Below are 26,683 nucleotides of genomic sequence, written 5' to 3' on the forward strand. Positions count from 1 at the left end.
CATTTCTCTCTGTCCTTCCTTCCTCTCCATTTTTCTCTATCCTATCCTACAACGACAACATCAATAACAACAATAATAACTACAACAATATAACCAGGGCAACAAAAGGGAATAAATTAAAAAAAAAGAAAGAAAAACAAAACAAAACATGGCTGCCAGGAGCAGTGGATTTGTAGTGTTGGCACTAGCTTCATCGATAATTCTGGTGGCAATAAAGATAGTATTTTCATAGCATTTTTAAATTACTAAAATGTTTTGGGTTATGATTGGCTGCTTTACTTTCGCCTGTAATTTTTGTTTGTATAATGTTTCTCAGAAATTTTGTAGTTGATTTGTCGTCTAACATTTTGCTTGGATACTCATAATTCTGCCGTTTTTGTTTCTTCACTTCATTTATACTTGTTTTTTTTTTTGTAAGATTAAATTTTTAAAATTTTATTTACTTTGGTAGGGCAGAGAGAAATTGAAGGAGGGATGCTAAGGAAGAAAGAAAGAGAGACACCTGCAATATTACTTCATCACCTGTGAACCTTTCCCCTTGCAGGTGGGGACCAGGGGCTTGAACCTGGGTACTTGGATACTGTAATCTGTGCTCTCAACCAGGGGTACTACCACCAGGCTCCTTCATTTATACTTTTAATTATGTAAAATAAACATTAAGACCACATAATTAAAATTTTTTTTTTTTGTTATTGGATAGAGAGAGAAATTGAGAGAGGAGGGGGAAGATAGAAAGGGAAAGAGACATCTGCAGCACTTGCTTTATTGCTCGTGAATCTTTCCCCTGCAGGTGGAGACCAGGTGCTTGAACCTGGGTCCTTGTGCACTGTAATATGTGCACTTACCCAGGTGAGCCACTGCCTGACACCCCCCCAAGACCACATAGTTTGTAGCATAACTGAAAAATTACAACAGTTTGGTGACTTATTATAGAGATAATTAATTATTTGAAAAGTCAACTCACCATTTATATTTGGAATTGGTTTTTTTTTTCATGTAGGACAAGTGGTCAGATAATTTTTTTTTTTTTTTTAATATTTTATTTTTTATTTTTTTTATTTTTTATTTAAGAAAGGATTAATTAACAAAACCATAGGGTAGGAGGGGTACAACTCCATACAATTCCCACCGTCCAATCTCCATATCCCACCCCCTCCCCCGATAGCTTTCCCATTCTCTATCCCTCTGGGAGCATGGACCCAGGGTCATTGTGGGATGCAGAAGGTAGAAGGTCTGGCTTCTGTAATTGCTTCCTCGCTGAACATGGGCGTTGACTGGTCGGTCCATACTCCCAGTCTGCCTCTCTCTTTCCCTAGTAGGATGGGTCTCTGGGGAAGCTGAGCTCCAGGACACATTGGTAGTGTCTTCAATCCAGGGAAGTCTGGCCGGCATCCTGATGACACCTGGAACCTGGTGACTGAAAAGAGAGTTAATATACAAAGCCAAACAAATTGTTGTGCAATCATGGAACCAAAGCTTGGAAAAGTGGAAAGGTAGTATTAGGGAGGTACTCACTGCAAACTCTAGTATACTTCTGCTTTCTTACTTTGGTGCCATACTCCAAACTCAGTCAATTTCTGCTTTGCGTTTCTACTTCTTTTTTTTTTTTTTTTTTACATGCATAACATTCCCCAGATTTCCATTTAGCAATACAACCCCCACTATTTAATTCATCATTTTTCATGGACCTGTATTCTCCCCACCCACCCACCCACCCACCCCAGAGTCTTTTACTTTGGTGTAATACTCCAATTCCATTTCAGGTTCGACTTGTGTTTTCTTTTCTAATCTTGTTTTTCAACTTCGGCCTGAGAGTGAGATCATCCCATATTCATCCTTCTGTTTCTGACTTATTTCACTCAACATGATTTTTTCAAGGTCCATCCAAGATCGGCTGAAAACGGTGAAGTCACCATTTTTTACAGCTGAGTAGTATTCCATTGTGTATATATACCACAACTTGGTCAGCCACTCATCTGTTGTTGGACACCTGGGTTGCTTCCAGGTTTTGGCTATTACAAATTGTGCTGCCAAGAACATATGTGTACACAGATCTTTTTGGATGGATGTGTTGGGTTCCTTAGGATATATCCCCAGGAGGGGAATTGCAGGGTCATAGGGTAGGTCCATTTCTAGCCTTCTGAGAGTTCTCCAGACTGTTCTCCACAGAGGTTGGACCAATTGACATTCCCACCAGCAGTGCAGGAGGGTTCCTTTGACCCCACATCCTCTCCAGCATTTGCTGCTGTTACCTTTTCTGATGTGTGACATTCTCACAGGAGTGAAGTGATATCTCATTGTTGTCTTGATTTGCATTTCTCTGACAATCAGAGACTTGGAGCATTTTTTCATGTGTTTCTCGGCCTTTTGGATCTCATCTGTGGTGAATATTCTGTCCAATTCCTCCCCCCATTTTTGGATGGGGTTATTTGTTGTCTTGTTGTTGAGTCTGGTAAGCTCCTTATATATGTTGGTTATTAAACTCTTATCTGATGTATGGCATGTAAAGATCTTCTCCCATTCTGTGAGGGGTCTCTTGATTTGGGTAGTGGTTTCTTTTGCTGTGAAGAAGCTTTTTAATTTGATGTAGTCCCATAGGTTTATACTTGCCTTAGTCTTCCTTGTAATTGGATTCGTTTCATTGAAAATGTCTTTAAAATTTATGCGGAAAAAAGTTCTTCCAATATTTTCCTCTAAGTATCTGATAGTTTGTGGTCTAACATCCAAGTCCTTGATCCACTTGGAATTTACTTTTGTATTTGGTGAAATACAGTGATTCAGTTTCATTCTTCTGCATGTTTCAACCCATTGTTTCCAACACCATTTGTTGAAGAGACTCTGCTTTCCCCATGTAATAGTCTGGGCCCCTTTGTCAAAGATTAGATGTCCATAGGTGTGGGGCCTCATTTCTGGGCTCTCAATTCTATTCCACTGGTCAGTGTGTCTGTTCATGTTCCAGTACCAAGCAGTTTTGATGACAATGGCCCTATAATACAGTTTGAGATCTGGCAGTGTGATGCCTCTGGTTCTGTTCTTTTTTCTCAAGATTGTTTTGGCAATTCTAGGTCTTTTCTGGTTCCAGATAAACATTTGTAGCATTTGTTCTATTCTCCTAAAAAATGTGCTTGGGATCTTGATGGGGATAGCATTAAATTTGTAGATGGCTCTGGGTAATATATTCATTTTGATGATGTTAATTCTTCCAACCCATGAGCATGGAATATCTTTCCACTTCTTTGTGTCTTTTTCAATTTCTTTGAGTAGGGACTCATAATTTTCAGTATACAAGTCTTTCACTTCTTTGGTTAGGTTTATTCCTAGATATTTTATTGTTTTTGTTGCTATAGAAAAAGGAACTGATTTCTGGATTTCAATTTCTTCTAACTTAGTGTTTGCATAGAGGAATGCCACTGACTTTTGAATGTTAATTTTATAGCCTGACACATTACTGTATTGCCTGATGATTTCCAAAAGCTTCTTGCTGGATTCCTTAGGTTTTTCCATGTATACTATCATGTCATCTGCAAATAAGGAGAGTTTGACTTCTTCTCTTCCAATCTGTATGCCTTTAATCCCTTGCTCCTGCCTGATTGCTATGGCAAGAACTTCCAACACTATGTTGAATAGTAATGGTGATAGTGGGCAGCCCTGTCTAGTACCTGATCTGAGGGGAAATGCTTCCAGTTTTTCACCATTGAGTATGATGTTGGCTGTAGGTTTGCTATATATAGACTCCACTATTTTCAGGAATTTTCCATCTATTCCTATTTTTTGTAGTGTTTTGATCATAAAGGGATGTTGTATTTTGTCAAAGGCTTTCTCTGCATCTATTGATATGACCATGTGGTTTTTGGTCTTGCTTTTGTTGATGTGGTGGATCACATTGATTGATTTACGTATATTAAACCAACCTTGCATGCCTGGGATAAACCCCACTTGGTCATGATGAACAATCTTTTTGATATACTGCTGTATCCGGTTGGCTAGAATTTTGTTCAATATTTTCGCATCTATGTTCATCAGAGATATTGGTCTGTAGTTTTCTTTTTTGGTTGTGTCCCTGTCTGCTTTTGGTATCAGGGTGATGTTGGCTTCATAGAAGCTTGCAGGGAGTATTCCAGTGTCTTCAATCTTCTGGAAGACTTTTAAAAGTAGAGGTATTAGTTCTTCTTTGAAAGTTTTGTAGAATTCATTTGTAAAACCATCTGGTCCAGGACTTTTATTTTTGGGAAGATTTTTGATAACTGTTTCAATTTCATTAGCTGTGATGGGCCTGTTCATGTTGTCCACTTCCTCTTTACTTAGTTTTGGAAGTTGGTAGGTATCTAGGAAATCATTCATTTCTTCCAGGTTCTCTAGCTTGGTGGCATATAGTTGTTCATAGAAGTCTCGCATGATATGTTGAATTTCTGCAGTGTCTGTTGTGATATCTCCTCTTTCATTTACTATCCGATTTATTTGGGTCTTCTCCCTTTTTTGTTTTGTGAGTCTGGCTAAAGGTTTGTCAATTTTGTTTACTCTTTCGAAGAACCAACATTTACTTTCATTGATCTTTTGTATGGTTTTCCTATTCTCAATGTTATTTATTTCTGCCCTAACTTTAGTAATTTCTGTCCTTCTGGTTGCTTTAGGGTTCCTTTGTTGTTCTTCTTCTAGGTCTTTAAGATGTGAAATCAGGCTGTTTATTTGTGCCTTTTCTTGTTTCCTAATGTGTGCTTGTATAGCTATGAACTTCCCTCTTAGGACTGCTTTAGCTGTGTCCCAAATATTTTGATAGCTTGTGTCGTCATTTTCATTGAACTCTCGAAACATTTTGATTTCTTCCTTGATTTCCTCTTTGACCCAGAAGTTGTTAAGAAGTGTACTGTTGAGCTTCCACATTTTGGCACTGTTACTAATCTTTTGTTGATTGTTAAGTGTTAGTTTAATTCCACTGTGGTCTGAGAAGATGCTTGGGATGATTTCAGTGCTCTTGAATAGGCTGATGCTGTCTTTGTGGCCTAACATATGGTCTATCCTTGAGAATGATCCATGTGGATTTGAGTAAAATGTGTATTCCAGTTTCTTGGGATGAATGACTCTGAAAATGTCCAATAGTTCTAGTTTATCTATCTCTTCATTTAGCTCCCTTATGTCTTTACTGATTTTCTTCCTGGATGATCTGTCAAGTTGAGAGAGTGGGGTGTTGAAGTCCCCTACTATGATTGTGTTACTGTTAATATATTGCTGTAGCTCTTTCAGTAGAAGTTTGATGTATTTAGATGGCTTCTCATTGGGTGCATAGATATTAATAATTGTTAAGTCCTCTTGATTGACTGATCCTCTGAGCATTAAGTAGTGTCCATTCCTATCTTTTTTAATCTTATCTGTTTTAAAGTCTATCATGTCAGATATGAGAATAGCTGTTCCTGCCCTTTTTTGTGGGCCATTGGCTTGAATGTTATTTTTCCATCCTTTCACTTTAAGTCTGTGTTTGTCTTGTTGAGTTAGGTGAGTTTCCTGTAGACAACATATTGTTGGGTTGTGTTTTCTGATCCATCTTCCTACTCTGTGTCTTTTAATAGGTGAATTCAGGCCATTCACATTTATTGATATCAAAGATTGAAGATATTTTAACGCCATTCTTGTAGAGTTTTAGAGTGTTTTGATATATGTTCTATTTGTGGTGGTCTGGTTGTTTATAGGAAACCTTTCAGAACTTCTTTCAAGGCAGGCTTGGTGATGGTTGCTTCCTTCAACTGTTGCTTGTCTGAGAAGGTTTTGATGCTTCCATCTAGTCTGAATGACAATCTAGCAGGATATAGTATTCTTGGCTGAAAGCCTTTCTCATTGAGCACTCGATAGATATCTTGCCATTCTCTTCTGGCCTGTAGTGTTTGTATGGAGAAGTCTGCTGCTAATCTTATGGGTTTTCCTTTGTAGGTGACTCTTTGTTTTTCTCTTGCAGCCTTGAGGATCCTTTCTTTATCCTTATTCCTTTCCAATCTAAGTATGACATGTCTTGGTGTCTTTAGGTCTGGGTTAATTCTGTTTGGGACCCTCTGGGCTTCTTGAATCTTTATGTCTTTGGTGTTGTCTAGACTAGAGAAATTTTCAGCTATTATGGCCTGGAGAACGCTTTCTTCCTCCCCTTCTCTTTCTTCCTCTGGTAAGCCAATAATGCGTATATTGTTTCTTTTGAAGTCATCCCATAGGACTCTGTTGTTGTTTTCAGCATCTCTTAATCTCTTTTTGAGATCTCTTACTTCTTCTTTAGTTGTCTCTAATTCATCCTCAATCTTGCTAATTCTGTCTTCAGCCTCATTGATTCTATTCTCTCTGCCCACTACTGCTTTCTGGAGTTCATCTATTTTGTTGCCCTGCTCTGATACTGTTTTAGCTTGTTCAGCTAGTTGCCTTCTTAGTTCAGCAATTTCAGCTTTCAGCTCTCTAATAACCATGAGATTATTAGAATTTTCTTCCATATTCTCATTTGTTGTTCCTGCAGTTCTGATTACAATTTTTTCAAATTCTTTACTCACTCCTGTTATTATTTCCTTGGCTAATGTTTGGATGTTGAACTCATTGTTTTGTGCTTCGCCCTCTGGAGGACTTTTAGCTGGACTCTTGTCCTGGTTCGAGTCTCCATTATTTTTTCTTGTTGTTTTAACCATTTTATATAAGTTAACAGTTTTTTCAATCCCTGAGTTGGAGTTCAGTGGTGTAAAAGCCTTTTTTTTTTTTTTCCCCTGTAGGCTATGGTAGCCTGAGGGCTTTTAAACTATCAATAGGCTTCTTGGCTTAATCAATGACTCCTGACCAAGAGATAAAGCAGGGTGTGGCAGAGATAATCCAGTGGTTATGCAAAGAGACTTTCACAGCCCTTCAGCTATGCCACCGAGGTATAGGTCTTCTCCTGAGTTTCCCGGTTAGATCTCTGTGCCCTGGTGTCCCTCCCTGTTGCTGCTCCAGATTCTGAGGGTAGTAGCAATGGAAACTCAGAGTTGTACTTGGTGAGTCTCTGGGGAGTCCTTTCCTCCCTTCAGCTGTCCCCTTGTTGGTGGAGCAGACTGGAGGTGGTGTCTCCACTTACAGACTGTCGAACTGTTAGCAGTCACTTAATCTCTCCTTAGGCCCCTCTCTCCTCTCTGTCACCAGCCACGCGTGTTTGTACTCACGGGTGATTAACTGGGTTTCTGTGGTCATTCTAGTCCTGTCTTGTTTCGGTCCGGGTGGTCTCCTTTGGTATTCCTAGTTGATCCGGGAGAGGAGAGGAGAGGAGAGAAAAAACAGATAATTTTCTTAACTTTTTTTTATACCCATGACAATTTCTAGTGTCAGTTCAAGTAGGTAATTATCTATCTATCTATCTATCTATCTATCTATCTATCTATCTATCTATCTATCTTTTTACTTACTAAAGAGAGGGTTGGGGAGAGAGACCAGAGCATCACTCTAGCATATGGAATGAGTGCTGAGGAACAAACTCAGGAGCCTATGCCAGAGAATCCAGTGCTTTATCCACTGTACCACCACCTCCCAGGCTGCTATCAATGCTGTGTAGTTGTATTTTTTTTTTTTCTACACTAATTTTTTACTATATTATCACAAGCGTAACCTTTTTTATCTTTGTCTCCAAGGTTGTTGCCAGGGCTCGGTGCCTGCACCACGAATCCACAGCTCCTGGAGGCCATTTTTTCCCTTTTGTTACCCTGGTTGTTTTACCATTATTGTGGTTATTATTATCGTTGTTATTGATGTTGTTGTTGGATAGACGGAGAGAGGAGGGGAAGACAGAGACGGGGAGAAAAAGACACCTGCAGACCTGCTTCACCGCCTGTGAAGCGACACCCCTGCAGGTGGAGAGCGGGGACTCGAACCGGGATCCTTACGCAGGTCCTTGCGCTTTGCGCCACATGCGCTTAACCCACTGCGCCACTGTCGGACTCCCGATTATTTTAAATTCTTTTTTTTTCTTTTTTATTTATAAAAAGGAAACATTGATAAAACCATAGGGTAAGAGGGGTACAGCTTCGTACAATTCCCACCACCAGACCTCCTTATACCCACCCCTCCCCTGATAGCTTTCCTACTCTTTAACCCTCTGGGAGTATGGACCCAAGGTCATTGTGGGATGCAGAAGGTTGAAGGTCTGGTATTTTGAATTCTTATTAGCCTTTCTTTTTCTTTTTTTTAAAATTTATTTCTTTATTGGGGAATTAATGTTTTACATTCAACGGTAAATACAATAGTTTGTACATGCATAACATTCCCCAGTTTCCCATTTAACAATACAACCCCCACTATGTCATTTATCATCCTTCATGGACCTGTATTCTCCCCACCCACCCACCCCAGAGTCTTTTACTTGGGTGCGATACACCAATTCCATTTCAGGTTCTACTTGTGTTTTCTTTTCTGATCTTGTTTTTCAACTTCTGCCTGAGAGTGAGATCATCCCATATTCATCCTTCTGTTTCTGACTTATTTCACTCAACATGAATTTTTCAAGGTCCATCCAAGATCGGCTGAAACCGGTGAAGTCACCATTTTTTACAGCTGAGTAGTATTCCATTGTGTATATATACCACAACCTGCTCAGCCACTCATCTGTTGTGGGACATCTGGGTTGCTTCCAGGTTTTGGCTATTACAAATTGTGCTGCCGAGAACATATGTGTACACAGATCTTTTTGGATGGATGTGTTGGGTTCCTTAGGATATATCCCCAGGCTTATTAGCCTTTCTTATCTAGTCTGTAAATTCTTTGATGCCAGAGATGCTTCATTAAATATTGTGATCCCAATGCGTAGCACATAATAAAATAGTAAATAGGGGCCACTAGGTGGTGTCGCAGCAGGTTAAGCGCAAATGAGGTGAAGCGCAGGAACCCACATAAGGATCCCACTTCCAGCCCCCGGCTCCCCACCTGCAGGGGGCTTGCTTTACAGGCAGTGAAGCAGGTCTGCAGGTATCTATCTTTCTCTTCCCTTCTCTGTATTTCCGTCCTCTCTCCATTTCTGTCTATCCTATCCAACAACAATAACAACAATACTACTAACAACAATAATGATAACAGCAACAATGGGCAACAAAAGGGGAAATATAGCCTCCGGGAACAGTGGATTTGTGGTGCAGGCACCGAGTCCCAGTGCTAACTCTGGAGGCAAAATATATATTAGTAAATATTGGTTGAATAAACTAAACAGTGGTCATACCACTGTTATTTAAAAAGCAAAGCAAAATTAGTTTATGGTTCTTAGACACATCTCAACTCTTATACTCGAGAGGTATGTTCAGGTTTGCTAAGTAGCAGGGGAATGACAGCCTGGGATTAGAAAGCCACTGAGAATAAGCCACAGGAGAATCCTGAAAGCTTTATGGACTATTTTAATGATTTACCTAGGTGTCCTGGCAATAGTTATTGTAATTTAATGAAAACAGAAGCTTTAAGATACTGACCTGTTTTACTAGTACTATAATTATAGACTTATAGTGACATTATGTCACTTTTTAATTACAGCACCAAGAGTTTTCAAAGACCAACTAGTCCAATTCCCACATTTTATACATACATAAATAGCATCATATCGGGGGGAATAATTCACTCATAGTTGGCTTCATAACTGAATGAAGAATCCATTTGTGGTATACTTTTCAAGTCAGAGGATGATTGTGAAGTCTGGTAATCAGTTCTACATCAGTGGTAATTAAGACTCAAAACAGAGCTTGCTTTTCATGAGTCAGAAATATTTGTTATGGGGGCTGGGCGATGGTGCCGCAGGTTAAGTGCACATGGTGTGAAGCACAAGGACCAGCGTAAGCATCGGTTTGAGCCCCAGGCTCCCCACCTGTAGGGAGGTTGCTTTATAAGTTGTGAAGTGGGTCTGCAGGTGTCTATTTTTCTCTCCCTCTCTATCTTCCCTATCTCTCTCGATTTCTCTCTGTCCTATCCAACAAAAACAACAGCAATGACAGTAACAACAAGGGCAACAAAATGGGGAAAAAAATAGCCCTCAGGAGCAGTGGATTTATAGTGCAGGCACCAAGCCACAGCGATAACCCTGGAATCAAAAAAAGAAAAGAAAAGAACATTTCATGTGTGTGGTAAGATGGGGGGCATTGTGTTCTTTTATCCTCTCCCTGACACTTATACTCTATTGAGACCAGAATAGCACCAAATGTTTCATATTTTCTTCTGAATTTCTTGAATTAACAATAAGCCGGTCTTTTATTTGCAAAATTCATTTTTGAGGTTTGTATTTTTGTTTTGTTTTTATGAGAGCACTCTTCAGCTGTGGTTTATGGTGGTAGTGGGGACTGAACCTGGATCCTCAGGTTGGAAAGTCTTTTTGCATAACCATTATGCTACCTCCCCCATCCGAGGTTTGTATTTTTTTTTTTTTTTTGCCTCCAGGTTTATTGCTGGGGCTCAGTGCCTGCACCATGAATCCACTGCTCCTGGAGACCACTTTTTTTTTTTCCCTTTTGTTGCCCTTGTTGTTGTTGCAGCCTTGTTGTGGTTATTGTTGTTGACGTCATTCGTTGCTGGATAGGACAGAGAGAAATCGAGAGAGATGGGGAAGATAGAGAGGGGGAGAGAAAGACACCTGTAGACCTGCTTCACCGTCTGTGAAGCGACTCCCCTGCAGGTGGGGAGCCAGGGGCTCGAACCAGGATCCTTACACTTGTCCTTGCGCTTTGCGCCACGTGCACCTAACCTGCTATGCTACTGCCCGACACACACCCCCCCCACCCCCCCGGTTTGTATTTTATAGGTGAAAAGAGGTGAAGCAAAATTCTCAGGTCATTCGTATTTGTATATTACATTGTGGGAGATTTGGTTATTCTCAGAATTTACTTGAAGCAGTGTGATAGGATAGAGTTGCAGCTACTTTTCCTAGCCTAGTCTCTACTTAATTTGTTGGTTTTATATTGAGACTAGATAGTACAAGTACTATAGTGCTATCATTTTTTAAGTGATTTTTTTTTTCAGAACTTTTAAAAATTTTATTTATTTTATTGGTTAGGACAGAGAGAAATTGAGAGGGAAGGAGGAGGGAGAGAGAGAGAGACACCTGCATACCTGCTTCACCCGTTGTGAAGCTTTCCCCCTGCAAGTGGGGGCTGGGGGCTTGAACCCATGTCCTTATACACTGTAATGTGTGCACTTAAGGAGGTGCGCCACCACCCAGGCCCTATGGCTATCATTTTTTTAGGTAGAGCTGGTTGTTACATAGGATCTAAGATGAGAGAACTGAAATGTAATGTCTGTGTGGAAAAATCTTTTAGAGAATGAAGGCATTTCTTTCATCTCTTATTCCTAGTGCCAGACACATAGTAGGGACCTAGTAAGTACTGAGCTGACAGTATGTGTGACTGAAAGCAAGTATTGCCAATATATGAAAGGATGCTTTGCTGCTTCAAGGCACTTGAGAATTATTTCAAAATGTCATCTCTCGTTTGTGCACATGCTGTAGAGTGGATCAGTGCTTCTCCAGTATTAACACTTTAAAAAAAAAAATTATTATCTTTATTGAATAGAGATAGTCAGAAACTGAGAGTGTAGGGGAGATAGAGAGGTAGACAGACACCTGCAACATTGATTCATCACCTGCAGAGCTTTCCCCCTGCAGTTGGGGATCAGGGGCTCAAACCTGGGTTTGTTTTGTGCATTATAACAACCAGGTATACCACTGCACCAGCCCTAATTTCAACACTATGTATACTTTGAGAACTCAAAGAGCTTAGCTCTATGAGGGCTGTACCTATTGGTCCTAGCTATATTAGACATTTTACACATTAAGTTATTTAAAATAACAGTAAGTCCAGACCATGCTAACAGGTACTTCCCCCCACCCCCAGGAAAGCTCAGCTGTGGGGGAATGAACCTGAGATTTTGAAGCCTTAGGCATTAGAGTCTCTTTGTATAACCATTATGCTATTTATCTCCATCCCAAATAATATTTTAAATAAAACTACATACTAGGGAAAAAATTAGTGAGACTAGAATTGTTTGACTTTTTTTTTCCAGATCATTTTAATGTTTGCCTTAATAGAAAACATCTGGATTCTCCTATCTGCTTCTGCATTCAGACCACTGTGATGGCATATGTCATATAGCTTTTGGGAGGCCCCACTTATAAATACTCATAGGAGATGTGAAAAAGATAATATCTTTATGTATTTATTTATTTTTAACCAAAGCACTATTCAGCTCTGGGACTTTGGAACCTCAGGCATGAGAATCTCTTTGTATAACCATTATGCTGTCTACTCCTACCCATAATAATATCTTAATGTTGCTATAGAGATAGTTTTGATTAAAAGACCCCCTTCCCTAAAAGAGTCTTACAGACCCTCAGAGATCACTAGACTCAGAGCTGTTGATAGATTATAAATTCAGAGTAGAGAAAGGTCTTATATGCCCTATAGTATAATCACCTCTTGTGAATATTTCTGGCTTGTGCAACAAGATGATTGGATAGGGAATACTTTGAGTTTATTTTTTTGGGGGGGTTAATTATGACTTGACTTTTGATGATGTTGAGTTTGATATGCCTTTGAGGTTTCTAAATAAGCAGTCTGATATGTGAGTTAGGCTATCATATAAAATATGGTTTGGAGTGTTGATGGTCATGGCTGTTTGGATAGTAGCTGGAGCCTTGGGCAAGGGTAAAGAAGAAAACACAGTGTTAGAAAGCCTCAAATTAAACCCTCTTGAACCTCAGTATTTCAAGGACTAGCTAGCAAAGAAGACTAAAAGAAATAGAGAGGAGGTAGAAAATCGGAGTGCACTGTATGGAAGCCAAGAGAAAAGTGATTTTGGAGCACGGTCAACTGATGAAGGCTTTCAAAAGGTCAAACAAGTTGAAGACTAAAGATGCACATTAAATTGGGATATGAAGTTACTATCTGTGGAGATGATGCCATGGCTGGAAAAAGGACCAGAAAACTGGATCAGGGAAGAGAGTAGCTCCCAAATATGGGATAAATGTATAAATATTGCTGACTATAAACCCTATCGATTTGATATGATCTGGGACCCATATTCAGCTTAGGAGCCTATGTGACCTCTGCATCCCTTTATATCTGAGCTCACATTCTGTGGTCATGAATAGGAACGTTCCACGCTGCCCCAGTATCAGGACCCATCTTCCTCAGGTGTAGCATAGAGTATGCTGTCCAGCCTCCCTTCGGAGCATGGAATATTCTCTACTGTTGTTGATCCAAGTTGAGGGCAAGTTCCTGTGGGGGCCCACAAAGGGGTCTTTTTTGTTCTTCCTGATAGAGATATCCGGTAACAATGGAGAGAGGCATTTATTCGAGGTCTAGGCCCATCATGTCTGTTTGGGAATCTCAGGACTCCCTGACTAGAGCCCCAGCTGATGGGGTGGCCTGATAGTGACTAAAGAGTCATTGTTAAAGTATGCCAGTCTCTTGTCCTTATTTAGCTTTTGCAGTCCTTCCTTTGATAAGGTTAGCTTTGGAGTGAGTGAGGGAAGTGTAATAGGAAGTAGGTGAGGAGGGTACACTATTTCATTATGAACTTTATACTGACTCACTGCAGACTATTGTGAACTTTTGCTTTAAGGTATATATTTTGCCCTAATTTATGGATACATGTAAACATATGCTCTATCTCACGGGACCTGGTCTATATCTAGGTTTTGGGACTTTGTCAGGAAGTGAACCACCTGGAATGGAATTAGAGAATCTTATGAAAAGAAAGGTATCACCTGAGTAATGAGGGTGAAGGGTTGACATTCCATGCCTGACATCTCTGGACAGTCTGAAGTGAAGCATGCTGAGGTGGTACTCCTTGCGTTATTAGGTTGGGATCGGCAGATGCAATATCATTTGGTATTAGTTGAGAGAAGCATGCAGTAAAGTGCGCCCCACTCTAGAGGTTCCAGGACTGGGGGAAATATAAGCTCTGTAGGAAAGCGAGAGGTACCTGTGGTCTTAGGGTTTAAGAAGGTAATAGATAGTTATTACTATAATCACATTATTTGGCAATTTTTTTTTATTTATAAAAAGGAAGCACAAAACCATAGGATAAGAGGGGTACAACTCCACACAGTTCCCACCACCAGAACTCTGTATTCCCATCCCCTCCCTTGATGGCTTTCCTATTCTTTTTTTGTTTTTATTTATTTATTTATTTTCCCTTTTGTTGTCCTTTTTAATTATTTAATTATTTAAGAAAGGAGACATTAACAAAACCATAGGATAGGAGGGGATACAACTCCACACAGTTCCCACCACCCGATCTCTATATCCCATCCCCTCCCCTGATAGCTTTCCCATTCTCTATCCCTCTGGGAGCATGGACCCAGGGTCATTGTGGGTTGCAGAAGGTAGAAGGTCTGGCTTCTGTAATTGCTTCCCCGCTGAACATGGGCGTTGACTGGTCGGTCCATACTCCCAGTCTGCCTCTCTCTTTCCTTAGTAAGATGGGTCTCTGGGGAAGTGGAACTCCAGGACACATTGGTGGGGTTTCAGTCCAGGGAAGTCTGATCGGCATCCTGCTGGCCTCTGGAACCTGGTGGCTGAAAAGAGAGTTAACATACAAAGCCAAACAAATTGTTGAACAATTATGGACTTAAAGGCTGGAATAGTGCAGATGAAGTGTTGGGGGTTACTCACTGCAGACTCTTGTGTACTTCTGTTTTCAGGAATATATTTTGCCCTAGTTTATGGATATGTGTGAACATATGCTCTATCTCAGGGTACCTGGTGTATATCTAGGTTTTGGGACTTTGTTTTTTTTATTTTTTTAATTTTTTTTTATTTATTCCCTTTTGTTGCCCTTGTTGTTTTATTGTTGTAGTTATTATTGTTGTTGTCATTGTTGGATAAGACAGAGAGAAATGGAGAAAGGGAGGGGAAGACAGAGAGGAGGAGAGAAAGATAGACACCTGCAGACCTGCTTCACCGCCTGTGAAGCGACTCCCCTGCAGGTGGGGAGCCGGGGTTCGAACCGGGATCCTTATGCCGGTCCTTGTGCTTTGCGCCAGGTTTTGGGACTTTGTTAGGAAGTGAACCACCTGGAATGGAATTAGAGAATACTATGAAAGGAAACGTCTCACCCGAGTAATGAAGCTGAAGGGTTGTCATTCCACACCTGAAGTCCCTGGACACAGTCTGAAGTGAAGCATGCTGGGGTGGCACTCGTTGCGTTGATTAGGCTGTGATCAGCGGGTGCAATATTATTTGATATACATTGAGAGAAGCATGCAGGAAAGTGCGCCCCACACTAAAGTTCCAGGACTGGGGGAAATACAGGCTCTATAGTGGAAATATGAGGTTCCTGCTGTCTTAGGTTTCAAGAAGACAATGGATAGTTATTATCATCACATTATTTGGTAGTTGGGTTAACTTTGAAAATTCCCTTTGTTAGGGTTTGCTGTATAATACCCAGCCCAAGGACCAGTATAACAATCCCGGTTCGAGCCCCCAGCTCCCCTGCAGGGGAGTCGCTTCACAGGTGGTGAAGCTGGTCTGCAGGTGTCTGTCTTTCTCTCCCCCCCCCTCTGTCTTCCTCTCCTCTCTCCATTTCTCTCTGTCCTTTCTAACAACGACAACATCAATAACAAGAACAATAATAACTACAGCAACAATAAAACACAACAAGGGCAACAAAAGGGAAAATAATTTAATAAATATAAAAAATAAATAAAAAGAATGAAATTTACAGGAGGGGCAGGCGGTGGCACATTTGGTTAAGTGCACACACTACAGTGCACAAGGACCCGGGTTCAAGCCTCTGGTCCCCACCTGCAGGGGGAAAGCTTCATGAGTGGTGAAGCTGGGCTGCAGGTGTCTCTCTCTCTCTTCTCCCCTCTCAATTTCTCTCTATCTGTATCCAATAATAAGTAAAATAAAATAAAAAAATTATAGGAGACAAAGTACAATAAAGTGATCCATATTTTTCTTACGGGTTTCTGAAAATTATGGTGAGGGAATATGAATGGTGTGACCAAACTTTGATTTACAAAGGTGATCATATCAGAGACCCTTCCTGATGATCTTCCTTTCTTTCTTCTGTTTTATTTCTTGTACATCAGATCCTGTTTTCGTAGACTATGTCCTATCTTTTTTGTTTTAGGACTAGCCCACATACTGTTCCTACTATCTGGAAAAATTTTCATAGTCTATATATATTTTTAAAGATTTATTGGGGCCAGGTGTTGGTGAACTTGGTTGGGTGCACAAGTTACAATGTGCAGGGACCCCAAATTTGAGCCCTTGGTCCCTATCTGCAGGGGGAAAGCTTCACAAGTGGTGAAGCAGTGCTGTCTCTCTCCCTCTCTGTCACCTCCTTCCCTCTCAATTTATGGCTGTCTCTATCAAATAAATAAAGATAATTTAAAAAAGACTCTTGGGAGTCGGGCTGTAGTGCAGTGGGTTAAGCGCAGGTGGCACAAAGCGCAAGGATGGGCATAAGGATCCCTGTTCGAGCCCTGGCTCCCCACCTGCAGGGGAGTTGCTTCACAAGTGGTGAAGCAGGTCTGCAGGTGTCTGTCTTTCTCTCCCCTCTCTCTGTCTTCCCCCTCCTTTCTCCGTTTCTCTCTGTCCTAGCCAACAACAACGACAATAATAATAAGTACAACAGTAAAACCACAAGGGCAACAAAAGGGAATAAATAAAAAAAATATTAAAAAAGACTCTTAAAAAAGATTTATTTGGGAGTTGGGAGGTAGCACAGCAGATTAAGCCCAGGTGGCACAAAGCGCAAGGACTGGCGTAAGGATCTCGATTCGAGCCCACGGCTCTCCACCTGCAGAGGGTCGCTTCACAAGTGGTGAAGCAGGTCTACAGGTGTCTATCTTTCCCCTTCTCTGTCTTCCCTTCCTCTCTCGATATCTTTCTGTCCTATCCAACAATGATGATATCAGTAACAACAACAATAATAAGTACAGCAATAAAACAAGGGCAACAAAAGGGAATAAATATATATTTTTAAAAGATTTATTTATTTAGGAGAGAGAGAACCAGAGAATTGCTCTGACATATGAGCTGCTAGGATCAAACTTGAAACCTCATGCTTGTAAGTCAGACAGGCTACAGGCTGTGCCACATCCAAGGTTACTCTTTGTTTACATTTAACTAGCTACTTTACCCATCTTTTAAGTCTTAGATTAAATGATATTCCCAGACTAGATGAGTTCTATCTGTTCTGCTTCTGTAGCATTTGAATTTTTTCCCCATAAATTTTCATTCCTTTTATGATAATTGTTGACTATGGACCTTCTGAGAAGGTTTTAAACTCCTTGATTGACATTTGTTCAAAATAATTGCTATGGATTGGCAAAATAGCTCACTTGGATATTCTGTTGCTTTTTCATCTGTACAACTCAGGTTAGAGTTAAGGAAGCTTCAGTGTTATGGTTTCTCTCTCCCCCTTTCCCTCCTCCTTCTGCCCTATCTGTCTCTATCTAAAAGAAACACAAACCAACAATACTGCTATAATGCCACAACTTAACACTATTTGTTGCTATTACATACTTGGAACTCAGCAGATGGAGGAAAAGACTTTTCATGAGTGTGAACAGTTACAGTCTGATGCTGGGCCAGGTGGTGGCACACCTGGTTGAAGGCACACATTACAGTGTGTGCAAGGACCCAGGTTCAAGCCCCAGGCCCCCATCCACAGGGAGAAAGCTTCATGAGTGGTGAAGCAGGGCTGCAGGTGTCTCTCTGTCTAGTTCCCTCTAACTCTTTCCGCCTCTTAATTTTTCTCTGTCTCTAGGCAATTAATAATAGTAAATTGGAATCTGATGCTAGAATGGGAGTGCCATGGAGTTTGCTAACACATCTTACCTTTTGATAAGGAAGGTGAGGGAAATAAGACACTTCATTTGTAGACATTTGTGAGAAATCCCTATCCTTTCTAGTGAGTCAAATAACAGCTGAAGCACATAAGTTGAAGGCTCATTCTCTCCATTTAAAAAAAAATTAAAATTATCTTTATTTATTAGGTAGAGATAGCCAGAAATCAAGAGGGAAGGGGGAGATAGAGATGGAGAGAGACTGAGAGCCCTTCTTCACCACTTGGGAAGTTTTCCCCCTGCAATTGGGGACCAGGGATTGGAACCTGGGTGCTTGCCCACAGTAATGTGAATGCTTAACCAGGTGTGTCACTGCCTGGCCCTTAAGGTTCATTCTCTAAAGAAAATACAATATATTGGGTCGGGTGGTAGCACACTAGATTAAGCGCACAAAGCACCAAGTGCAAGGATCCTGGTTTAAGCCTCTGGATCCCCACCTGCAGGGGGGTTGCTTCACAAGTGGTGAAGTAGGTCTACAGGTGTCTTTTTCTTCTCTATCTTCCCCTCCTTTGTCAATTTATCTCTGTCCTATCCAACAACAACAGCAGCAGCAACAACAATGGAAAAAAGGTGGCCGCCAGGAGCAGTGGATTCATATTGCAGGCTCAAGCCCACATAAAATACTACAAAGGTACTTTATGATGATGAAATTATGAAAGAATAGGGGATTGATTGTGTTGTAGGTGACTGAGCTTGAATATTATGAGAATTAAAAAATATATTTATTTACTTATTTTTGAGAAAGGGAGAGGATGTGAGAGAGAACCAGCTATTACTCTGGCATATGAATTACTGAGCCCTCATACTTACATGTCTGGTGTTCTAGCCACTGTGCCACCCCCTGGGCCACTCCCAAGTTGTTTGTTTTGTTTTGTTTTTACTGCTAAACTCTGGCTTATGGTGGTGCAGGGGATTGAACCTGGAACTTTGGGGCCTCAGGCATAAGAGTCTCTTTGTATAACTATTGCTATCTTCCTCCACTTCAGAGTTTTTTTTTTTTTTTTTTAAATTGTAGTAATATCCCCCATAACATAAAATTTACCACTTCAGCAACTTTTCACTATACAGTTAAGTAGTATTAAGTTCATTTATATTGTAAAACTGTCATCACTGTCTTCAAAACTTTTTTTTTTTTTTTAAGATTTTACTTATTAGAAAAAGAGAGGAAAAAAAGATTTTACTTATTAATGAGAGAGGAAAAGACAGAGAACTATTCATCACTCTGGTACATGTGTTGCCTGGAATTGAACTTGCAGTCTCATGCTTGAGAGTCCAATATTTTATTCACACACCATTTCCCAGACTTCTCTCCAGAGCTCTTTATCATGCAAAACTGAATCTCTATTACCTATTGGACAGTAGCTCCCCATTTTTGCTTTCTCTGCCTATGACTTATTACTTTTGGTACTTCGTATAAGTGGAATTATATAGTTTAAGCCATTGTAGATGACACATTTAGCATAGTGTCCTCTAGTCTTATCTATCAATATATTATAGCATATGTCAAAAATTCCCCCCTTTTTTAAAGACCAAATAATATTCTAACACATTTTACTTCTCTAACCAACTGTTGACACTTCTCTAACCAACTGTTGACACCTGGGATACTTTCATGTTAGGTAGTATGAATAATATTGCTGTGAACTAGTTGTATAAATATTCTCATCATAACTGTTTTCAGTTTTTTAGTGCTGGATCTCTGTTCTTAAATTTTTTTTCCTTTCTTTTCCTCCTCCAGGGTTATTGCTGGGCTTGGTGCCTGCACCATGAATCCACCGCTCCTGGAGGCCATTTTCCCCCCCCCTTTTGTTGCCCTTGTTGTAGCTTCGTTGTGGTTATTATTATTGCCCTTGTTGACGCAATTCGTTGTTGGATAGGACAGAGAGAAATGGAGAGAGGAGGGGAAGACAGAGAAGGGGAGAGAAAGATAGACACCTGCAGACCTGCTTCACTGCCTGTGAAGCGACTCCCCTGCAGGTGGGGAGCCGGGGGCTCGAACCGGGATCCTTACGCCGGTCCCTGCGCTTTGCGCCACATGCGCTTAACCCACTGCGCCACCGCCCGACCCCCTGTTCTTAATTTTTTAAAATATTTATTCCCTTTTGTTGCCCTTGTTGTTTTGTTGTAGTTATTATTGTTGTAGTTATTGATGTCGTCATTGTTGGAAAGGACAGAGAGAAGTGGAGAGGGGGGGGAGAAAAAGACAGACACCTGTAGACCTGCTTCACCGCCTGTGAAGTGACTCCCCTGCTGATGGGGAGCCGGGGCCTCGAACCGGGATCCTTATGATGGTCCTTGTGCTTCATGCCACGTGTGCTTAATCTGCTGCTGCACTACTGCTCGCGTCCCTTTTGTTCTTAATTTTTAATAAACTGCAACTGTTTTCTACAACAACATATATGTACTATTTATTTATTTATTTACCAGGGTACTTGCTTGGGTCTGATCCATGATGGTGCTGGGGACTGAACCTGGGATCGATCTCAGAGCCTTAGGCATGAAAGTTCTCTGTAAAAACAACAATGGCAACAAAAAGGGAAAATAAATAAATAAAATATTTAAAAAAAAAAAGAAAAAAAGAATTTTTTTTTTTTTAAAAGAAAGTTCTCTGTATAACCACCATGCTATCACTCTGGCCCAATAGTACATATTGCAGCCCTGCATTCAGTCCACAAGAGGTCCAGTAACTTACTCAGCTGTTACTATTTTCTGTCATTTAGTTGCTGAAAGGTGGCTATGATGGAATTTTTAATGGTTAGTTTTCCAAGGGAAAATAAAATTATTAGAGTTTTCAGGAACTCAGAAGAGGGCATAAAGATAATTTTCCGAGATGATAGAATTCTCTTTTTCCTGTCAACGCCCATGTCCAGTGGAGAAACAATTACAGAATTCAGACCTTCCACCTTCTGCACCCCCATAAAGATCTTTGGTTCATACTCCCTGAGGGAAAAAGAATAGGGAACCTTCTTATGGAGGGGAGAGGATATAGAACTCTGGTGGTAGGAATTGTATAGAATTTAACCCCTCTTATACCACAGTCTTATCAATCATTATTAAATCACTAATAAGAAATATAAACATTTTCTTTTCTCATGTGATTATAAATGAATGCTGGTGATTTGATTGCAGGTAAATTGGCAGGATGAAGAGCAGCAAATCAAAAGAGGTGCCTTTATCAAATCCAAGGAACTCACAAAGCAAGGAAACTGTTCAAGGTAATGCTTTAAATCAATTTATTCTATTTTATATATATATAGAAAGTGAAAGCACAGAACACTCGTCAGCTCTGGCATATGGTGGTGCTGGGACTGAACCTGGGACTTCTTGGCTTCAAACATGAAAGTCTGATGTGTAGCCACTGTACTGTCTTCCAAGCCCTGATTTATTATTTTTTTTAAAGATTTATTTGTGAGTGAGTGAGAACATGAACCAGAAAAATCACTCTGGCACATGTAATACCAGGCATTGAACTCAGGACCTCAGGTTTGAGAAAATAATGCCTAGGCGACCCAGTTAAGCACACATAGTACTACTTACAAGGACACGTGCAAGAATCCGGCCTTGAGCCCCCTCTTCCCGATTGTAGGGGGCATGCTTCATAAGTGGTTAAGCAGGTCTATAGCTGTCTGTCTCGCTCCCTCTCTGTTTTCCCCTCCCCTCTCAATTTCTCTCTGTCCTATCGAATAACATGGGAAATGAGAGAGAGAGAGAGAGGAAAAAACAAACAAAAAAACCAAAAAAACCAGATACCTTATCCACTGTGCTATCCCCAGGCCACTGTTTTATTTTTTTTATTATTTTTTTTTATTATCTTTATTTATCAGATAGACACAGCCAGAAATTGAGAGGGCAGGGGGAAGGGAAGATAGAGGAAGAGAAACAGACATCTTCAACACTACTTTACCACTTGCAAAGCTTTCCCCTGCAGGTGGGGATCAGGGGCTTGAACCTGGGTCCTTGCGCTTTATAACACACCACACTCAACTGGGTGTACCACCTCCCAGCCTACACCCCCTTTTTTTTAAACTGAACTTAAGACTCTTATTCAGATCATGTGTGTAGGGCTGGGAGATTGCATAATGGTTATGCAAATTATTTTCAATCCTGTTACTCTCAGGTTCAATTCTAGAGCCACCACAAGCCAAGGATGAGCAGTGCTCTGGTCTCTCTGTATCTCTCTCATTAAAATAAAATAAATACGACAGATTATATGTATAAAATTCTGGACTCAATAAACAAAAGTTATAATAAACTGATTTTAATAAGTGGATTTTTTTTCTTTGCCTGTTAGGGTTTTTACTGGGGACTCTATACAGGAGTCCTCTGATCTCAGTTTACTTTTTTTTTTTTTTAATATTTACTTATATATACAGATAGAGATAGAAATTAAGAGAGAAGGAAGAGTTAGGGAGAGGCATCTGCAACACTATTTCACTGCTTATAAAGTTTTCTGTCTGCATGTGGGTACCGAGGATTTGAACCTGGGTCCTTGCACATTAAAACATGTGCACTCTATTGAATGCACTGCTATCTGGTTCTGATCGGATTATCTTTTCTTTTTTTTTTTTTGTAACTTTTTAAAATGTTTATTTACTTATTTTCCCTTTTGCTGCTCTTGTTGTTTTACTGATGATAGTAAAACATGTTGTTGGATAGGAGGGGAAGACAGGGGGAGAGAAAGATAGACACCTGCAGACCTGCTTCACTGCCTGTGAAGATAGACACCTGCAGGTGGGGAGCCGGGGGTTCAAACAGGGATCCTTACACTGGTCCTTGCGTTTCATGCCATGTGCGTTTAACCTGCTGTGCTACCGCCAGACTCCGCCAATCAGATTTTCTTCCCCTTCCTCTACCTCCTTCCTTTCTTCCTCTACCTCCTTCCTTTCTTCCCCTTCCTTCTACCTTTCTTCCTTTCTTCTTGTACTCCCTCCCTCCCTCAGTGCCTCCCTTCCTTCCTGTATTTATTTCCCTCAGGATTATCGATGGGGCTCAGTGCTGGCACTACAAATCCATGGCTCCTGGTGGCCATTTTTCCCCTTTTTTTTCTTTCCACATTTTATTTGATAGGACAAAAAAATTAAGAGGGGAGAGGGAGACAGAAGGAGAGAGAAATATAGACAACTGCAGACCTGCGTAACCACTTGTGAAGCATCCCTGCTGCAGGCTTTTTTTTTAAAATTTTTATTATTTTTTATTTATTTATTTTTAATTATTTCTTTATTGGGGAATTAATGTTTTACCTTCAACAGTAAATATAATAGTTTGTATATGCATAACATTCCCCAGTTTCCCATTTAACAATACAACCCCCACTATGTCATTTATCATCCTTCATGGACCTGTATTCTCCCCACCCACCCACCCACCCACCCCAGAGTCTTTTACTTTGGTACAATATGCCAATTCCATTTCAGGTTCGACTTGTGTTTTCTTTTCTGATCTTGTTTTTCAACTTCTGCCTGAGAGTGAGATCATCCCATATTCATCCTTCTGTTTCTGACTTATTTCACTCAACATGATTTTTTCAAGGTCCATCCAAGATCAGCTGAAAACGGTGAAGTCACCATTTTTTACAGCTGAGTAGTATTGCATTGTGTATATATACCACAACTTGCTCAGCCACTCATCTGTTGTTGGACACCTGGGTTGTTTCCAGGTTTTGGCTATTACAAATTGTGCTGCCAAGAACATATGTGTACACAGATCTTTTTGGATGGATGTGTTGAGTTCCTTAGGATATATCCCCAGGAGAGGGATTGCAGGGTCATAGGGTAGGTCCATTTCTAGCCTTCTGAGAGTTCTCCAGACTGTTCTCCATAGAGATTGGACCAATTGACATTCCCACAAGCAGTGCAGGAGGGTTCCATTGACCTCACACCCTCTCCAGCATTTGCTGCTGTTACCTTTTCTGATGTATGACATTCTCACAGGAGTGAAGTGATATCTCATTGTTGTCTTTATTTGCATTTCTCTGACAATCAGAGACTTGGAGCATTTTTTCATGTGTTTCTCAGCCTTTTGGATCTCTTCTGTGGTGAATATTCTGTCCAAGTCCTCCCCCCATTTTTGGATGGGGTTATTTGTTGTCTTGTTGTTGAGTCTGGCAAGCTCTTTATATATGTTAGTTATTAAACTCTTATCTGATGTATGACATGTAAAGATCTTCTCCCATTCTGTGAGGGGTCTCTTGGTTTGGGTGGTGGTTTCTTTTGCTGTGAAGAAGCTTTTTAATTTGATGTAGTCCCATAGGTTTATACTTGCCTTAGTCTTCTTTGTAATTGAATTCGTTTCATTGAAAATGTCTTTAAAATTTATGCGGAAAATAGTTATGCCAATATTTTCCTCTAAGTATTTGATAGTTTGTGGTCTAACATCCAAGTCCTTGATCCACTTGGAATTTACTTTTGTATTTGGTGAAATACGGTGATTCAGTTTCATTCTTCTGCATGTTTCAAAACATTGTTTCCAACACCATTTGTTGAAGAGACTCTGCTTTCCCCATGTAATAGTCTGGGCCCCTTTGTCAAAGATTAGATGTCCATAGGTGTGGGGCCTCGTTTCTGGGCTCTCAATTCTATTCCACTGGTCAGTGTGTCTATTCATGTTCCAGTACCAAGCAGTTTTGATGACAATGGCCCTATAATACAGTTTGAGATCTGGGAGTGTGATGCCTCCGGTTCTGTTCTTTTTTCTCAAGATTGTTTTGGCAATTCTAGGTCTTTTCTGGTTCCAGATAAACATTTGTAGCATTTGTTCTATTCTCCTAAAAAATGTGCTTGGGATCTTGATGGGGATAGCATTAAATTTGTAGATGGCTCTGGGTAATATATTCATTTTGATGACGTTAATTCTTCCAACCCATGAACATGGAGTATCTTTCCACTTCTTTGTGTCTTTTTCAATTTCTATGAGTAGGGACTCATAATTTTCAGTATACAAGTCTTTCACTTCTTTGGTTAGGTTTACTCCTAGATATTTTATTGTTTTTGTTGCTATAGTAAAAGGAATTGTTTTCTGGATTTCAATTTCTTCTTAGTGTTTGCATAGAGGAATGCCACTGACTTTTGAATGTTAATTTTGTAGCCTGACACCTTACTGTATTGCCTGATGGTTTCCAAAAGCTTCTTGCTGGATTCCTTAGGTTTTTCCATGTATACTATCATGTCATCTGCAAATAAGGAGAGTTTGACTTCTTCTCTTCCAGTTTGTATCCCTTTAATTCCTTGCTCCTGCCTGATTGCTATGGCAAGAACTTCCAACACTGTGTTGAATAGTAATGGTGATAGTGGGCAGCCCTGTCTAGTACCTGATCTGAGTGGAAATGCTTCCAGTTTTTCACCATTGAGTATGATGTTGGCTGTAGGTTTGCTATATATAGACTCCACTATTTTCAGGAATTTTCCATCTATTCCCATTTTTTTGTAGTGTTTTGATCAAAGGCTTTCTCTGCATCTATTAATATTTTGTCAAAGGCTTTCTCTGCATCTATTAATATGACCATGTGGTTTTTGGTCTTGCTTTTGTTGATGTGGTGGATCACATTGATTGATTTACGTATATTAAACCAACCTTGCATGCCTGGGATAAACCCCACTTGGTCATGGTGAACAATCTTTTTGATATACTGCTGTATCCGGTTGGCTAGAATTTTGTTCAATATTTTCGCATCTATGTTCATCAGAGATATTGGTCTGTAGTTTTCTTTTTTGGTTGTGTCCCTGTCTGCTTTTGGTATCAGGGTGATGTTGGCTTCATAGAAGCTGGCAGGGAGTATTCCAGTGTCTTCAATCTTCTGGAAGACTTTTAAAAGTAGAGGTATTAGTTCTTCTTTGAAGGTTTTGTAGAATTCATTTGTAAAACCATCTGGTCCCGGACTTTTATTTTTGGGGAGATTTTTGATAACTGTTTCAATTTAATTAGCTGTGATGGGCCTGTTCATGTTATCCACTTCCTCTTTACTTAGTTTTGGAAGTTGGTAGGTATCTAGGAAATCATTCATTTCTTCCAGGTTCTCTAGCTTGGTGGCATATAGTTGTTCATAGAAGTCTCGCATGATATGTTGAATTTCTGCAGTGTCTGTTGTGATATCCCCTCTTTCATTTACTATCCGATTTATTTGGGTCTTCTCCCTTGTTTGTTTTGTGAGTCTGGCTAAAGGTTTGTCGATTTTGTTTACTCTTTCGAAGAACCAACATTTACTTTCGCTGATCTTTTGTATGGTTTTCCTGTTCTCAATGTTATTTATTTCTGCCCTAACTTTAGTGATTTCTGTCCTTCTGGTTGCTTTAGGGTTCCTTTGTTGTTGTTCTTCTAGGTCTTTAAGATGTGCAATCAGGCTGTTTATTTGTGCTTTTTCTTGTTTCGTAATGTGTGCTTGTATAGCTATGAACTTCCCTCTTAGGACTGCTTTAGCTGTGTCCCAAATATTTTGATAGCTTGTGTCTTCATTTTCATTGAACTCTCAAAACATTTTGATTTCTTCCTTGATTTCTTCTTTGACCCAGAAGTTGTTAAGAAGTGTACTGTTGAGCTTCCATATTTTGGGACTGTTACTAATCTTTTGTTGATTGTTAAGTGTTAGTTTAATTCCACTGTGGTCTGAGAAGATGCTTGGGATGATTTCAGTGCTCTTGAATTGGCTGATGCTGTCTTTGTGGCCTAACATATGGTCTATCCTTGAGAATGATCCATGTGGATTTGAGTAAAATGTGTATTCCAGTTTCTTGGGATGAATGACTCTGAAAATGTCCAATAGTTCTAGTTTATCTATCTCTTCATTTAGCTCCCTTATGTCTTTGTTGATTTTCTGCCTGGATGATCTGTCAAGTTGAGAGAGTGGGGTGTTGAAGTGCCCTACTATGATTGTGTTAC

General features: G+C 40.1%; 1 protein-coding gene across 7 annotated transcripts in view; it reads left to right on the top strand.

The window, feature by feature from the left end:
* CEP350 (centrosomal protein 350) overlaps positions 1 to 26,683 on the top strand; it is a 148,187-nt gene that overhangs the window by 3,160 nt on the left and 118,344 nt on the right. For all 7 annotated transcript variants that reach the window (XM_060197768.1, XM_060197772.1, XM_060197770.1 and 4 more), the window contains exon 2: positions 20,942 to 21,027. In XM_060197768.1, the coding sequence (XP_060053751.1) occupies positions 20,955 to 21,027 (73 nt within the window). In that variant the 5' untranslated portion in view covers positions 20,942 to 20,954. The remainder of the gene's footprint in view (positions 1 to 20,941; positions 21,028 to 26,683) is intronic.

This window comes from Erinaceus europaeus, chromosome 9, assembly GCF_950295315.1.
Source record: "Erinaceus europaeus chromosome 9, mEriEur2.1, whole genome shotgun sequence".
In the NCBI taxonomy this organism is placed as follows: domain Eukaryota; kingdom Metazoa; phylum Chordata; class Mammalia; order Eulipotyphla; family Erinaceidae; genus Erinaceus; species Erinaceus europaeus.